The 13,788-nt window shown below is 51.5% G+C and overlaps 6 protein-coding genes and 1 pseudogene across 7 annotated transcripts; 3 read left to right on the forward strand and 4 right to left on the reverse strand.

Annotated features, from left to right (window-relative positions):
* Positions 1 to 431: 431 nt before the first annotated feature.
* Z517_09460 lies at positions 432 to 503 on the forward strand (annotated as a pseudogene). The gene has a single exon. The product of its transcript is annotated as a tRNA-OTHER (tRNA).
* Positions 504 to 1,089: 586 nt separating this feature from the next.
* Z517_09461 (uncharacterized protein) lies at positions 1,090 to 2,085 on the reverse strand (the record flags this gene model as incomplete). The annotated part of the gene is made up of 2 exons (XM_013425369.1): positions 1,090 to 1,941; positions 1,996 to 2,085. 2 exons carry the CDS (start codon positions 2,083 to 2,085, stop codon positions 1,090 to 1,092), a joined length of 942 nt encoding a protein of 313 aa, XP_013280823.1.
* Positions 2,086 to 3,774: 1,689 nt separating this feature from the next.
* On the reverse strand, positions 3,775 to 4,843 carry Z517_09462 (uncharacterized protein; the record flags this gene model as incomplete). The annotated part of the gene is made up of 3 exons (XM_013425370.1): positions 3,775 to 4,304; positions 4,360 to 4,553; positions 4,599 to 4,843. 3 exons carry the CDS (start codon positions 4,841 to 4,843, stop codon positions 3,775 to 3,777), a joined length of 969 nt encoding a protein of 322 aa, XP_013280824.1.
* A 2,329-nt stretch (positions 4,844 to 7,172) lies between these two features.
* Positions 7,173 to 8,252, forward strand: Z517_09463 (uncharacterized protein; the record flags this gene model as incomplete). The annotated part of the gene is made up of 1 exon (XM_013425371.1): positions 7,173 to 8,252. The coding sequence occupies one exon, from the start codon at positions 7,173 to 7,175 to the stop codon at positions 8,250 to 8,252; it is 1,080 nt and encodes a 359-aa protein (XP_013280825.1).
* A 91-nt stretch (positions 8,253 to 8,343) lies between these two features.
* Positions 8,344 to 9,300, reverse strand: Z517_09464 (uncharacterized protein; the record flags this gene model as incomplete). The annotated part of the gene is made up of 1 exon (XM_013425372.1): positions 8,344 to 9,300. One exon carries the CDS (start codon positions 9,298 to 9,300, stop codon positions 8,344 to 8,346), a length of 957 nt encoding a protein of 318 aa, XP_013280826.1.
* Positions 9,301 to 9,799: 499 nt separating this feature from the next.
* Positions 9,800 to 11,183, forward strand: Z517_09465 (uncharacterized protein; the record flags this gene model as incomplete). The annotated part of the gene is made up of 2 exons (XM_013425373.1): positions 9,800 to 10,100; positions 10,147 to 11,183. The coding sequence occupies 2 exons, from the start codon at positions 9,800 to 9,802 to the stop codon at positions 11,181 to 11,183; spliced, it is 1,338 nt and encodes a 445-aa protein (XP_013280827.1).
* A 1,074-nt stretch (positions 11,184 to 12,257) lies between these two features.
* Z517_09466 (uncharacterized protein) lies at positions 12,258 to 12,730 on the reverse strand (the record flags this gene model as incomplete). The annotated part of the gene is made up of 2 exons (XM_013425374.1): positions 12,258 to 12,482; positions 12,563 to 12,730. The coding sequence occupies 2 exons, from the start codon at positions 12,728 to 12,730 to the stop codon at positions 12,258 to 12,260; spliced, it is 393 nt and encodes a 130-aa protein (XP_013280828.1).
* Positions 12,731 to 13,788: the final 1,058 nt, after the last annotated feature.

Consider the following 13,788-nt stretch of genomic DNA (forward strand, 5'->3'; position numbering starts at 1 on the left):
CTTAGTGGACAAAGGGAAAACTCTCTCTCACCCGTTCCGGGCGAGGAGTGGCTTCTTGTGACTTCTTGTCTTTCTCACGCGGTCCTCGTTCATGGTTGAGTCGGTCCCACCGGTAGGGCAAAAGCAAGTCATAACCTACATGTAGGACTCGAGAGTAATTGACTGAAGTGTACGATCAAGGAAATCTATCTACGTGTTCCGCGGGAGGAGGACTACTGTGGCCGAGGCCGAGGCGCTGGAGCAAGCGTACGTCATCAGCATGTGACCGCACTAAACCTATATCGGTTAGGGTTTGTGAGCCCACCGCTCATGTTAATTTTGGATTGATAATTCTCAATGCTCAAATTTGCCTCTGAATACGTGTCTTAAACCCCTGGACCTGTGGCGGTGAGTTTTACTCTTCTACTTCTCCGAAAATGACATGTAAGCTAATTTTCATTCAGCAACGGTAGCGCGTTCGACTCCAGATCGAAAGGTTGTCGGTTCAAATCCGGCCGGGTTCATTTTCTTTTTTGCTCGGTGAATCTTTAACTTCTTCAAGGATGAAGGGGTGTTTTCTGATCGAAATATCATCACTTCTAGTATTCTTTGCAGATAACCTTCGGTGGCTACGTGCAAGATAACAAAATCTTTTTGTCAAGGCCGTTTATTTGAAAGCAAAACACAAAACATGGAAAAATCGGACTGGAAACTCCCTCAACCAGTTCTGCAAAATGCGAATTTTTGGGTCATTAAACTGAGTCGGTGCTGTCGTGGGCTACAACATCAGCCTCGTGGGAAGCGACGGTCGACCGCGCAGACAGGGAGGCACTCGTGATTCGAGAGTGCTGTTTGGGAAAATGACAGAATGTCACCCAAGAACAATATGTCGACGAACTCGCGAACCCCCGAAGACAGTTCACCGCCAATCATAGCGTTGATAGGGAAGCGATGAGTTGCCGCAGCAAAAGGTGGGTTGATGTGACGCCTCTGCTTCAACCCTGGCATTCATCTGCTCAACAGCGACCTGCGGGAGTCCTTTGGGATATGATTTGTCTCCAAATGGGAACCCATACCAGTCTTTTGACTCCGCAGGCAGCCTGTGGCGCTTTATGCAACCTCCGGTCCTTCGTCACTCTCACTCACGTCCTCATCACCGCTGACCTCCTCATTCTCCCGTGCCCTCTTGTCCATCAGCGCTTGCAATTCCGCATCGTCATGTTCCGTCACGGCCTTGGGGGCCATCTTGATCACACACGCACCCCCCGCTTCTTTGATATTGTCGTCAATGTCCTTGATTGCCTGCTCGAGCAACTGAATACCCATACCCTTGTCCAAACACTGACTGGTGAGGACGTAGTGTGGGGGAGACACCAGCTTGACCTTGACTTGTGTTTCCGCAGAATTTCTTGCCTCAGCCTGCCTCAGAGCCGCCTTCACAGCGTCGATGCCGTCGTACTTGAAACACGTCACCTCCACGTCGGCCCGCACTTTTGTCGGATGCGGTGTCAGTTTCTTGCTGATGTATGTCATCAATTCCTCCTTGACAACCTCGTTGGGGAATGTCACGTCGTTCCACACGTCCGGGTTTGTGATGGAGAGCTTGAAAGCATCATTGGCGTGGCCATATTTCCGGTTGAGTGGCCAACCGATGCACTCGTACAACTTCAGAATGGGTGTCTTCGTCTTCTCCGCAACGTGCCGCATGATGGAGTGGACCGACTTGCTCTTGTTGTACCGTTCCTCACAACGCACAATGTCCTCGGCCGAGACTCTTCGTTTTGACAGATCAATGTAGCCCTTTTCCTTGTCTACTCGGAGGACCACCACGACTTCGTTGCGACCGATGCGGATGAGTTTCTGTATGGATCGGATACGTCTTCGAGAGAGTTCGGAGAGGAGGATCATGCCGTCGATGTTGTCGTATTCTAGGAGTTTAACGTAGGCGCCCATCTCTGCAATCTGTTCAAGCCACCGTGTTAGAACCGCCGGCGGACTTGGGACACTGGGACCTACCTGTTTGACGTTCACCATGACAAAACTATCGATTTCCGGATATTTTTCCTCGTAGAAGCGACAATTCGTCAGCGAGTTGGGGTCCGACATTCTGACGGTGTGGACGCAGAGGAACCCTCTTCCTGCGTGCAGATGGTATAGCTTCGATGACGAGGGATGGATGTGAGACCTCTTTGTGAGTAACGAAAGAAGAATGTAAGAGTTGTGACTCGACGGCGGGCTTGATCGCATGTGCGGGCAACTCACAAACTGCGGGCGGGAGCCCAGAATTTTGTGCCAAGCCCCATGCTGCGCGATCCCTCTTACGGACTGATCTCATGCCGCTTTAAAGAAACAATAAGTGAAATTCTTGCAAAGCCTTGTCCTTTTCCTCCGCAATCTGTCGCCAGTGTCCTCCGAGATCACAATCGTCGTACTCGGTACCGTCCTTCATCCCTTGTAGTGATTTTATGGCATGACGTACACCAGAGGGGACGAGGGAGAGCGCAGATGAATCGTAACCTTTTTCCAAAGTCCGCTTCCGTTTCCGGACTAGCTCGTCTTGCCGTTTGATCCCAGTCTTGACTCAGCCTTGTCAGCAAGGCTGAGCTATAACTCCTCAGCCCTGTGAAGGCGCCTGTCGCGTTGATTACTGTGGGTCACAATTTGCTCTCGTGGCTCATCCCCAGCTCGGGACAGCGGTGTTGGTGCCTTGTGCTCACCTCGCCCAGGCCAGGGTGCCAGATCTCGGAAAATTGCTTACGTCGCATGTACAGACCTGTTTCGCACACCCAGACATCACGAAGAACTTGAGCTCACCGTGGTCGCTGTCGAACCAGGATTTACCTTCTGGATTCGGACTCAAGGTGCCCGCAGATGGCGGCTTTTTCGATGAACCACCTCGTAGGTCGCAAGGTATTCCATTTCATGGAACTTGCCTGATAGTTCGAGGCAAATGGGCATCGTGCGATGGGCAACAATGGTACCGACACAGCAGCAAGCAGCTTCAAAAGTCGTGAACCCACTCACCTCGGCTGCCCAGTTCAACGTACAGGTCCTCCGAAGGATAGCGAAGAAGCTGTCGGAAGACCCCGCCGCCGACCTTACAACCTTCGTCCGTACACAATATGTCGAACGTCGAAGGACATCAATCACGCCCAGTAACTACTCGACATGTTTTGAGAGCTTGGAACTTAGATCTGCGTTTCCGCTGTACAAAGGTGCTTGGATTTTCGTTCATTGTACTTGGTATTTGAGAGTTGAGTTGACTCTTTTACCTTTTTGCTGTGGATTACCAAACACTCATAATGCCTGGACGATGGCACCGCGGGTGCGTCACTGCTGATGGCATTCCGAGCTGAGTTGCGATCTGGGAAGAGAATCGTGAGACCGCAGTCCGGAGTATGTATTGGCGTCGTATTGTCGAAAGCCCAGGACTTCGAATGGCATAGAGGTTAAGTGGCGAAGCGTTTATTGGGCTTTGACGGTGAGAATAGGAGGATGTGGAGTTGTCAAGGAGGCTCTGCTTTCTACGTGTCCGCGATCGTTGGATGTGAAGGAGTGGATGCTTTTGTATCGGCAAATCCTCCGCATAGAATCGTCAAAAGCAGAGACATGTCTTATAGCGAGTGAAAGTGTGAAATCTTCATTAATTACTTGGTAGGAAGGAAATCTATCTAGCGCGGCCTACGGGCTGACGTACCGCTGTGAGATTATTTGGTTAACCTTCCTGATAGAGTCAGGGTAACATGAAGTTCCTCTTCCGATAGTAATACATGATTCGTGCTCGTCATCGACGAGCTATTTGAAAGACGGATCGGCTCGGCCAGCGTTCTCCTCCGCATGTTTCTCTGCCCGAACCATATCTCTCTCGTCGTCGGTGTTGAGTTCCTCTTCCGATGATGAGGCATGAACCTCGAGTTCGAGGTCAGGCTCTGACTCTGACTCGTCATCAATCTTGGCCTCGGCTTCGTTTAGGAAGGTGCAGAGAGTGGCGCATGAAATAAAAATTGACCCCTTCAGGTTCTCGAACTTCTTGCAAAACTCGACACTCGCAAAGTCTCGTAGGCTGACACGTAATCCAGCATGTGTATCAAGATTTGGCTCTCCGTTGTCGTCTCGAAACACCTGGGTCTCAGCCGCAGTGGCCCACACCTCCCTGTCATCTCCTTGCACCGCATGTGGACGCCAGACCGAAACCAAGGCCTTCTTTCTCTGGTACTGGATATCGAAGCCAAGCAAGGCACGAACGCGCAAATTCGAGCCCAGGATGTACTCGTCCGCTAGATGTGGTAGTTTTTTGTTGTCTTGTGAATATGCGACCTCCGTCACTACGCCAGGGAAACGTTGTGACCTATGGCGAAATGAACCATCCGGATCGTGTACCCCAAACCCTTTTCTTGTGGGATTGAAGGTGTGTTGAGGCAATGAATTCAATCTCCTGAGCAAAGCTTGACGAGGGTCCCTCGAGGTTCCGCAGTTGGTGTCGAGTTTCATCGTGAAGCCTCACAAGGAAGCGTTCGTGAATATCCGACGGCATTCGAAGGACGAAGAGGCGTAGTGAAGGAAAGTAGTCGCGCCTGTATCTTTGGTAAGTAGTTTTTTTGTGGAATGGAGTCACTTACGAGATCTTAGCCTTGAAGAACAGGTCTTCAGAAAGCTTTTCCTCCAATTCTTGATATTCGAGCTCACTAATGTGAAACTTCAGTAAGCGGCCGCCGGGGACGAATTGGCCTCTCTTGTATCGGTCAACCGCCTCCAAGATCGGATTAATCGATGCCTTCTCGCCTGTTGAGGGACGGGTTGGTGGAAGAGCGCCCATGTAGCACGGCGGCGTTGTTGCAGCATCATCTTGGCGTTCTCCTTCCATCTTTGTCTGTTGTGAGAAAGACCAGTGAAAACGGGACTAGCAGCCCCCGACAGGTGAAGATAGCCCCGCGACAGGTGAAGATATCCTCGCGACAGGTTCAAAGGCAAGATATCCTCGCGACAGGCTCAGAGGCAAGATATCCCCGTGACAGGTCGAGTGAAATAACACACCAAGTAAAACATCAAAAAATGCTTGCCTCACCACTCTCGGACGGGGCTTTATATTAACAAGGTTTGCTTACTAGCCTGAAAAGGTTTCGCACGTGATTCTTTGCTTGGCGCGTTTCGCTTGGCCTGACCTCAAATCTCACATACCCAGTATCCTCGGCATTGTTTCTCACCATCTCTCCTTGACCTCATTCCAGCAATGTGAAGTTTCAGACAGGTTGGAATGGATATATGGCAGTTGCAGTGTTCGCAGTCCACTCGACATCATCAGTGTGTTGGCAAGACTGAAAGCCATGACTCATGTGTGGTTTAAATTGGACTGCAGTCAGGCAGGACGTTTGCCCTTCACAAGCGAAAGGTCGTGGCAAGGAAGGCATGTAGTTTTAACTAGCTGGAATAAGAACTAGAGTTTTCTCCCAGACTCTAAATAGTTAGTTTACTACGTGATTCGGTTAGTACTCTGTATTACACCCCACTTTCTGAAATAGTATAATTTGTCATTCATATGCGTCGTACCTCATTCGTATACCTCATTGCAATGCACGCGGTCGCAATAAAATGTAATTAGATTGATATCAGAAGATATCTCTGTCTGGTATGATTAGTCAGACAGTTCCTCGTCTTTGTGTCAAAGGTATCGATGTCGATGTTGCGCTCTCGAGCCCTCAAGATACTATTGACGGTCAGCAAGCTTTTGCTTGACGAATCCGGATGCATTCGGGATCCAATACGGAACCAAAATCTGCTCGAACTGGACACATTTCTCTCCTTCTAAGTGCGTCGGAGCGAGTCGGAGAGTCGGGGCTGCAAGCGGTCAAGGAACAGATTGTACGTCACACGGGGTTTGTTCAAAGTGACCCAGAACCAGGGTATGGCTCTTTCAAGAGCATCTTTAATAACTTTTATATAGAATCCGGGGTTCGGTGCAGAGATCTAGTCGTTTTTCCCTTGCTGGAAGATTTCCAGAAACTTCGCACATATCTCTTTATAGTGGATCTCTTTCTCCTCTTCAAGATCGTCGACTATCTAGCCGCTCAGCTAATATGGTAGATAGAGTGCCTCGACCGGTAGAATAGATATCCATTTAAGGTCCGGGATGCAAGTGATGTTGTATCATTAATCGATTCTACATTCTTTCCTTGTTCCTTTTCAATGAAATCCACGAGGTAGCTCGACTTCAATGAAAGTCCAGCTTGGCGTGGGACAAAGGGAACGTAACACGACCGTTGCCGGAAGCCAGTCCCAGTGCCGCTTGGAGCTTTCAATGATTCGCCTGTACCAGGGGAGATGTGCAACGGGCGTAAACGAGAGCTAGGTGAGCCAAATATCTCAATATCTCCATCATTATGAGACATACACTGGGCCCGTCAAGAAGTCCGAATCTCCAAGGGCGATAGATCGGTATTTGAGAGCAGTTCTCAGAAAGCCAGGCGAATGTCGTGGCTTCACACCGGATCTTCTCGTCCAAACCCTCTGGGCCTCCTAGACCAACTATATTTGGCTTTGATCACGTGAGTATAATATCTCGGAAAGTCTACCGAGATGGTTGACAACATCCCGAGTCGATATGTATTGAAAATAAGGAGCATTGTCCAACAAGAAATAGCAATGAAGAGCAATTCACTATTAACTTCAAGGTAACTATCATTAGGTATAGTAGCACCTCTATCCTTATTAATAATATAAGCTATGTTTAATCTGGCGCCCGCCTCAATCGCTATTGGGAGCGCGTCAACTTTCTGTCAGACCGTGGAGTGAGCGCGAATCACTATCGAAAGAGGAACTCAACATCGACGACGAGAGAGACATGGCTTGAGTAGAGACACTTGCAGATGAGAAAGCTGACCGAGCCGATCAATATAGCTCATCGCTAATGAACGCGAAATGCTAGACCACAGAATAGCATGTTCAATATTAGTTGACTACGTATTATTAGCCTTGGGGAAATTTCCCCGCAGCCTCACATGCTCGAAAAACTCAACTCGTGCATTGTTTCCGTCGCGACCAATTTTCTCTTCATCGCTAGAAATGAGTTCTTGACATATCAATCACACTGGTGAGCCACTCTTCATCTCCAATGATGCCCATCCCAATACCATCCGGCCGTTGACCGCCCTTGCGACAATCGCTCCATATCACGCTGAGCCACATCACATCCCACCATGACAAGCACCGACGCCGCAAATCCCCTGCCTCCCGCCGGCCCTCCTGCACCACAGAACCAAGATAGGGCCATGCTACCTTCTCCCTTCCACGTCACGGAACCACCGCCGATGCTGGTAACCCAAGGCGCCGAGGCCCTCCTGTACCGCACCCACTTCCTGTACCCGGCGCAGCCTGCGGCCCTCAAATTCCGACCGAGCAAAGCATACAGACACCCCACGCTCGACGCGCGCCTAACCAAGCAGAGGGTGCTCGCCGAAGCGCGCATCCTCGTCAAGTTGTCGGCGCTGAACGACGCCGCCGGCGGGGATGGGGACGGCGCAGTCAAGGTCCCCGCGGTGCTGAGCCTGGAGTGGGATATTGCGCGGAAAGTCCGTGGGGCGAGCGATTCGCAGCGAGGACCGAGGGAGACGAGCTCCGCCGTGGGACAAGGCGCGTGGCTCCTCATGGAGTGGATCGAAGGGCGCAGCGTCAAGGACCTGCTGCGCGACTGGGACGCTTGGTCCAAATCCCTCCCCACCCACGCCCAGGCAAACGCACAAGATAACGACAAACAATCACGACGCGGCATCGGGATTGCTGCGCAACAGGAAGAAGCGGTGAAGAAATTGCTGCGCCGCATCGGCCGGGCCGTGGGAGCGATGCACGCCAAAGGAGGCGTGGTCCACGGTGATTTGACGAGCAGCAACATCATGATCCGTCCTTACACTTCTCCACAGGACACAAATGGGCAGCGGAACGGGACGGTCAACGGCGAGCGAGTGCATACAGAGCCGGGTCCACGATCTGAGCAAAAAACAGCCGCACCGCGTCTGCAACCGCCCGATCTGACCGGCGAGATTGTACTCATCGACTTTGGTCTTGCGACGCAGTCAGTCCAGGACGAAGACAGGGCCGTGGATCTCTATGTCCTCGAGCGGGCGTTTGGATCGACGCACCCGAGACAGGAGGGATGGTTTGATGCCGAAGTCTTGCAGAGTCAGGAAGGATACAGGGGCAGTTTCAAGGACTCCAGCGTCGTGCTCAAAAGGTTGGAGGAAGTGAGGCTGAGAGGCAGGAAAAGGAGCATGATCGGATGAATTGAAGGCGCCAAATCGTTGCCTCTTTCAACGCCATGCTAAATAAAGCTCATGTTTAACTATCACCTTGTGGAGGGAAATGCTCGAGGGCTCATGATGCTAGCACATCCTGGTCCGGCTTCTCCTCGATACAGCTTCCCAGTTGCGCGACGGCAAAATACCCTTTGTTTTCGATGACGCCGCGGTTTTTCACCACGGCGGTATATTTGATGACCCATTGTGGCTCAATATCGCCCTTCAAGCCGGGTTCTTCGGGTCCGCCATCAGGGTGCGCAGCCAGAATGCCAGCGCCGTCATTACCCGGCCCAAGTAAATCCCTCGTCGTCCCGGGCGGTAAAATGTCCATGCAGTCTGCGTGTGTCAAGAGCTCAATCTTGTTCTCCTTTGCGTACATGATCAGCGACTTGGGCACGACGCAGCAGTCCTTGACGTTGATCTGATCGACCTTGGGACGAACTCGGACCTCTGGTAGAAATCTCGCGAGTCTCTCCGAACTAAACTCGGACACGCCCAGCTGCGAGATGACGCCCTTGTCATATAGCGATTCTAGTACTTGCCAGGTCTTGACCTGCGCTTCCAAGCCTTCGGACTCGTCGCTGGCCTCACTGGGGTTTTCGTCTGCGGAAGCCTGCTCCGCTTCCTCGTCCCCCTCTTCGTCGTCTGCGTCAAAAGTCACCCCGGGGTATGAAACAATCAACAGATCAATAGTGTCAATCCCCAGCTCTTTTAGGACCAAATCGATGGCTTCTCGGGTGTGCCGGCACCGTCGAGTACTCGGGATGCCGGGGAGGAAGAATAATTTGCAGGTAACGTCGTACGAGTCGCGGGGTTCAACGAGGGGCGTTGGCCGCAACGACGGCACATAGAGGGTATCATTTTCCTGAGTCGTCCATACGGGCGGTGTGAAGTGCTCAGCTGCACTAGGTGTGGAAGGGTGAGTGGGAGAGTAATGTTTGAAGGAGGCAAAATTTGCGCGGAGGGAATTGATAAGTTCGATATTTGATCGCGAGAACAGTGGCCGCCGCACGACGGAATGTCCCGAGGACATTATATTGCTAGATAGTGTTGACGGTGAATGTCAGCAATGGTTTCACCTGTTAGGATGAGGTCATTTTGGGGGGCCCGGGCTCAATGCGTACGAGGTTGAAAGAATCAGCTTCATCTTGCGCTGCGCCGTGCTGCGGTCGGAGCAGTAGTGCTGTGAGCCGAGTTGAGCTGGCGAGGGACAGGCGGTATCCTCGATGGCATGAATTCTAGACCGCCAGTACCTAGAGACTCTCAGATGAGTCAGTCCCAGAGATACTTTTCTCGAACAGCCTCTCCTTCGGTCCCGTGGTTTGATGTGGCTGGTATTAATGTGTAACTGCGATATGCACGAGGTGCCGGTGTGAGGGGCAGCTAGAGTTTTGATCACGTGGCAGGTTTGGGGCTTGGCGCTGCCCTGGTGCCTGCGCTGTTGTGCCATGCGGTGTCTGCCGTGCCCGCGCTCTGGTACGAACCCACATCGTCAGCGTGGATAGTCACAATAGCGTTGAACCGGAGCCAGAATGACCAACTCCGCCAGCGATAGATTAGTCGAGTCTCCATATCCGCCGCCGTCACTTCCACCCACCTCACCGCCTATCCACATCAAGCACCCCTACCATGACCACCCTATGTTCACCTTCCCTCGTCTGGATGAAGGCGGCGTTCATCATGCCACGGCCTGGGCGGCGTGCTCTGTTGTCGATGACAATCGTTGGACCGGTTATCTCTCACTAGATAAGGAGGGTGAACATCGTATTCTACATGCACAAAAGATTCTGAGAGCGCCACAATATTACTATCAGACATCACCACAGAAGAGGGGTAAGTGTGACGCCCGAATCAGTTGTTTCATGTTTAAACAGAACAGGTTCAAACTATGCTGTTATCCCGACGTTTAGCGAGTGGGCCTTTCCAACCAAGGGTCCCCCCCACTGGTGGAATGAAACTGTGGCTTCCAATCAATCATCAGCACAAGATGATGACAGCCTTTGCCGCGCCACTCAATGCGAGGACGACATGGAAGATACACATCTGATTCCAATGGCCGAGAGGAGGTGGTTCAGCAAATACATGTGGACGTATTCTGCCACAAAGATTCGAGACAAGATGCAAGATCCAGACAATAGTGTGCGGTTGGGTGGGGACTTAAGGGCCGCGCTTGATGCGAAGATGTTCACCGTTGTGCCCATGAAAAGCCGCTGGGTGGGCTACTGCATGAACGCCGATCCTGATTCTGAGCTTGTTCGCCTTCACCACGGAGTGGAATTACCTCGAATGCGTGACCTGGGCTTCCATACCCATTTCCTCTACGCCCGTTTCGCGTACACGGTTTTCGAGCATTTTCGAGCATTCTTACGATCTGATTCATCCAAATTATTGTATCTGCGCATCGATCAAAACGCGACACTGCAGTATTATTGTGATCCGGAAGGTTGCGGGGAGCGCGCCGAGGGGACAGCAGTGCAGGTCGCATCTCCAGAACCGGTCGGATCTCCCATTCTCGGCCTTAGGCGACGAGATCCTAATAATCCCAACGATGCCGTACTTGACGACGATGAAATGTGGTTTCATGAATATCTCGAATTAAAGAGGGGCCGGGCAGCTGAGAAAAGTAGCATCGAGAATAAGAAAAGCGACACAGGCATCAAGAAAAGCACAATAGAGGATGAGGAGCCAGAGTATGAGGAGATCAAGATTGAAGATGCAGAAAATGAGTACGAGGAGATCAAGGATGAGGATGAGGATGAGGATGAGGATGAGGACGAGGACGGGTACGAAGAAATCAATGATGAGGAAATCAGGGACGCCCAGGTTTATGAGGAGACCAGCTCAATCATCGCTGGGCTCAGCCGCACCCTTGGCCTCAAACAAGCTGCTGAGCTGAGCTGTTGGTCAAATGATTGAGGGGCCCCCCACTCACTTACCGCCGAGTCCACTCTCCCGTCTCGACGTGTGCTTGTATCCCATTGGCCTAATTTCGGTCCCGGCAATCACGCCATGGTCTGCTAGTCTGCAACACTGATAGCCCAAGGTAGCCCAAAGTATCTAGTTCATTGCTAGCGCCTAATGTTGACATTTGCCTATGTTTGGGAGAAAAATCGCGCCTACTGTCATTTACACGTTGTTCTTTGGCGGTTGTGAAACTCAACGGCGGGCATTAACCTACAGAGTATCCAAAAGAGAGAGAAAAAGGGACAAGGTGCCGCCCATCGACGAAGACTCTCTTATCTCAGTGGGAGATAGACATGGACGGTTGTTCTATTGGCTTGACAATAGTTTTTCCGGGAGGGCACGTTATAGTAAACACGATAAACATAATAGATACCAAGGCGCGCACGAAAAGTATTGTTAACGCTAGTAAGAGTGGACAGTGATGACTGCGGACGCGCTGATCAAAAGACGACAGACTTTCTTTTCGTTGCCCCTTAGAACCGCCCCGGAGATATCAGAGCTCAATGCTCAACGCCTGGGAATATAGCTTAGGTCGCCGCCTGTTCGTTCTAACTTATAGCTAAGAGATAGGTAAGGGGGCCTACAAGCTCAGGAAATATCCTGTCATAGTAAGTAACATTTGTCATTCAAATGGTGCGCGCGCTCGTACAGCAGTAGCACAGGATACATGTCGAACATGTCAAACATGTCAAATACGCAACACATATCCGGTAGAGCCCTTTGCAAGACGTGGATGCGCATTGCCACCGCCACCATATTGTCGACAGTCCTTGACAACTCCCATGTTCCGAATAAAATAGTCACGCCGTTTTCAGGCTGTACACGATTCCGGAATGCCAGCGCTCTTCTGTGATCCATGTCTGTGCCGGCCAGCCTAGGTCTCAGCCAATATTACAGCTTAGATATCCATGTGCCCTTGGACTCAGAGCATCTGCTTGTAAGCCCGCATCATCCATCCGTGGAGCAATGCCTTGTTTGCTGTCAATCGCGCCTCGGCATCCCAGGTCATGATGCCTCGAATCAGTGTCAAGAACGTTTCCTTTTCTTCGCCCGAAGGGATAACGGTGACAAAGTCTTCGAATGATGTGTTGGGGATTGGTGGTTCGGATGTCCAGTTACCTGCTCGACGATGGCCAGGGGCGGAGGACCCAGATAGGCGATGTACTGAGCCAGGGCTAGCGGCAGGACATAATGGTTGTTGGCGCGGTCGATGGGATCAAAGAGGTTTCTTCCTTCGAGGAGCTCCAGCATCTACCCTCTCTATTGGTTAGTAATTCATTCAGCAACTCCCCATGTGCGCGTCATAACGCCAGGGCGGCCGAGATGCGTACCATGACGCCAACAGACCACACGTCAACGGGGAACCACCATGGGAGCTTCAGGAGAATCTCTGGTGCTCGGTCCAGGTCCGGCATCCACCAGTCAGTGCTCAGCGTCAGCATGGGTCGCATCTGGCCGAAGTCGGTGACCACGGGGGCGCCAGAAAGCTCAGGAGCCATGGGTCGTGTTGCGTAGATCGGGCCACGGTCAGTCAAGACTGGGATGCTGGGATCATCGAGACTTCATTGAGGATCGGTGAGCCTTCTGTGTCCTGCACGCAGACTTTCACTGATTGTTGAGGATGTCTCCAATCTTGACTGGGTAATGGAGTTTCTGGTGGTACCGTGAGAGGGTCTGCTCCTCAATTGGCTGTACGGTATCGTGAACCATTCTGCTTGCCGTTCGGTGGACTAAAGGTCTGGTCAGGCGAGAAAAGACCAGTCCTCGCTTCAATGGAAGCATACTCGCAATGCCCATGGTCGGAATATTGGCCAGAGACTGAAAATCGGCCCTTGAAGAAATCTCCGTCGGTCATAGTAGGAGGGGGACCCCAAGAACAAAGGCGAAGCCCTCCAAACGGATCATTCAACCTTACTCTAACGAACTCTGCCTGGCCGGATCTTTCGTTGAAGTTGCCGTCTATCTAAGGCTGGAAGTTGCCCACAATATGGGATATTGTTACCTCCGCGTGAAGACAGTCTTGTGGCGTCAAAGTGAAGGTTGGTGTGTTTGACCGTTTTAGATCTTGGATAAATGAGGCAGCACGGTCAATTCTTGGCCTGTTTGCCACGTTTGAGGTGTTAGCTTGGTTCAAGGATCGCGCACAAAAGCGATCAAGAGTGCCGTACCTCGTACACACGGGAAGCTTGTGCTTAAAAAGCCTTGTTGTGATTGGTCGATTTTGTCGCCCTCTTTTCCCATTGGCTCTCGGCTTACTTCCGAATACGGACTCTATCCGAGAACCGAGCCCCCTTGAGTAAAAAGGTTCACGAGCAGGATCTCTTGACGAAACTCTCTAAGCGACGCGCCTGCTCGATACGAGTACTCGGCGACTAATTACAAACTGGGAGTACCCGTGCCCCTTTGATGGATGTGGCATCTCGTCCCCGATTCAACGTCTGACGAACCTGATTCGGTTCATTGGTGCCTATTCTTATGATAGTGTCGGCAAAATGTTGTCGAAAACGGATAACCGAGTGTATTGGCGCCGGGAAATACCGGCCGCACCAGCTGGAGT

Source organism: Fonsecaea pedrosoi, assembly GCF_000835455.1.
Source record: "Fonsecaea pedrosoi CBS 271.37 unplaced genomic scaffold supercont1.6, whole genome shotgun sequence".
NCBI classification, from domain to species: Eukaryota; Fungi; Ascomycota; class Eurotiomycetes; order Chaetothyriales; family Herpotrichiellaceae; genus Fonsecaea; species Fonsecaea pedrosoi.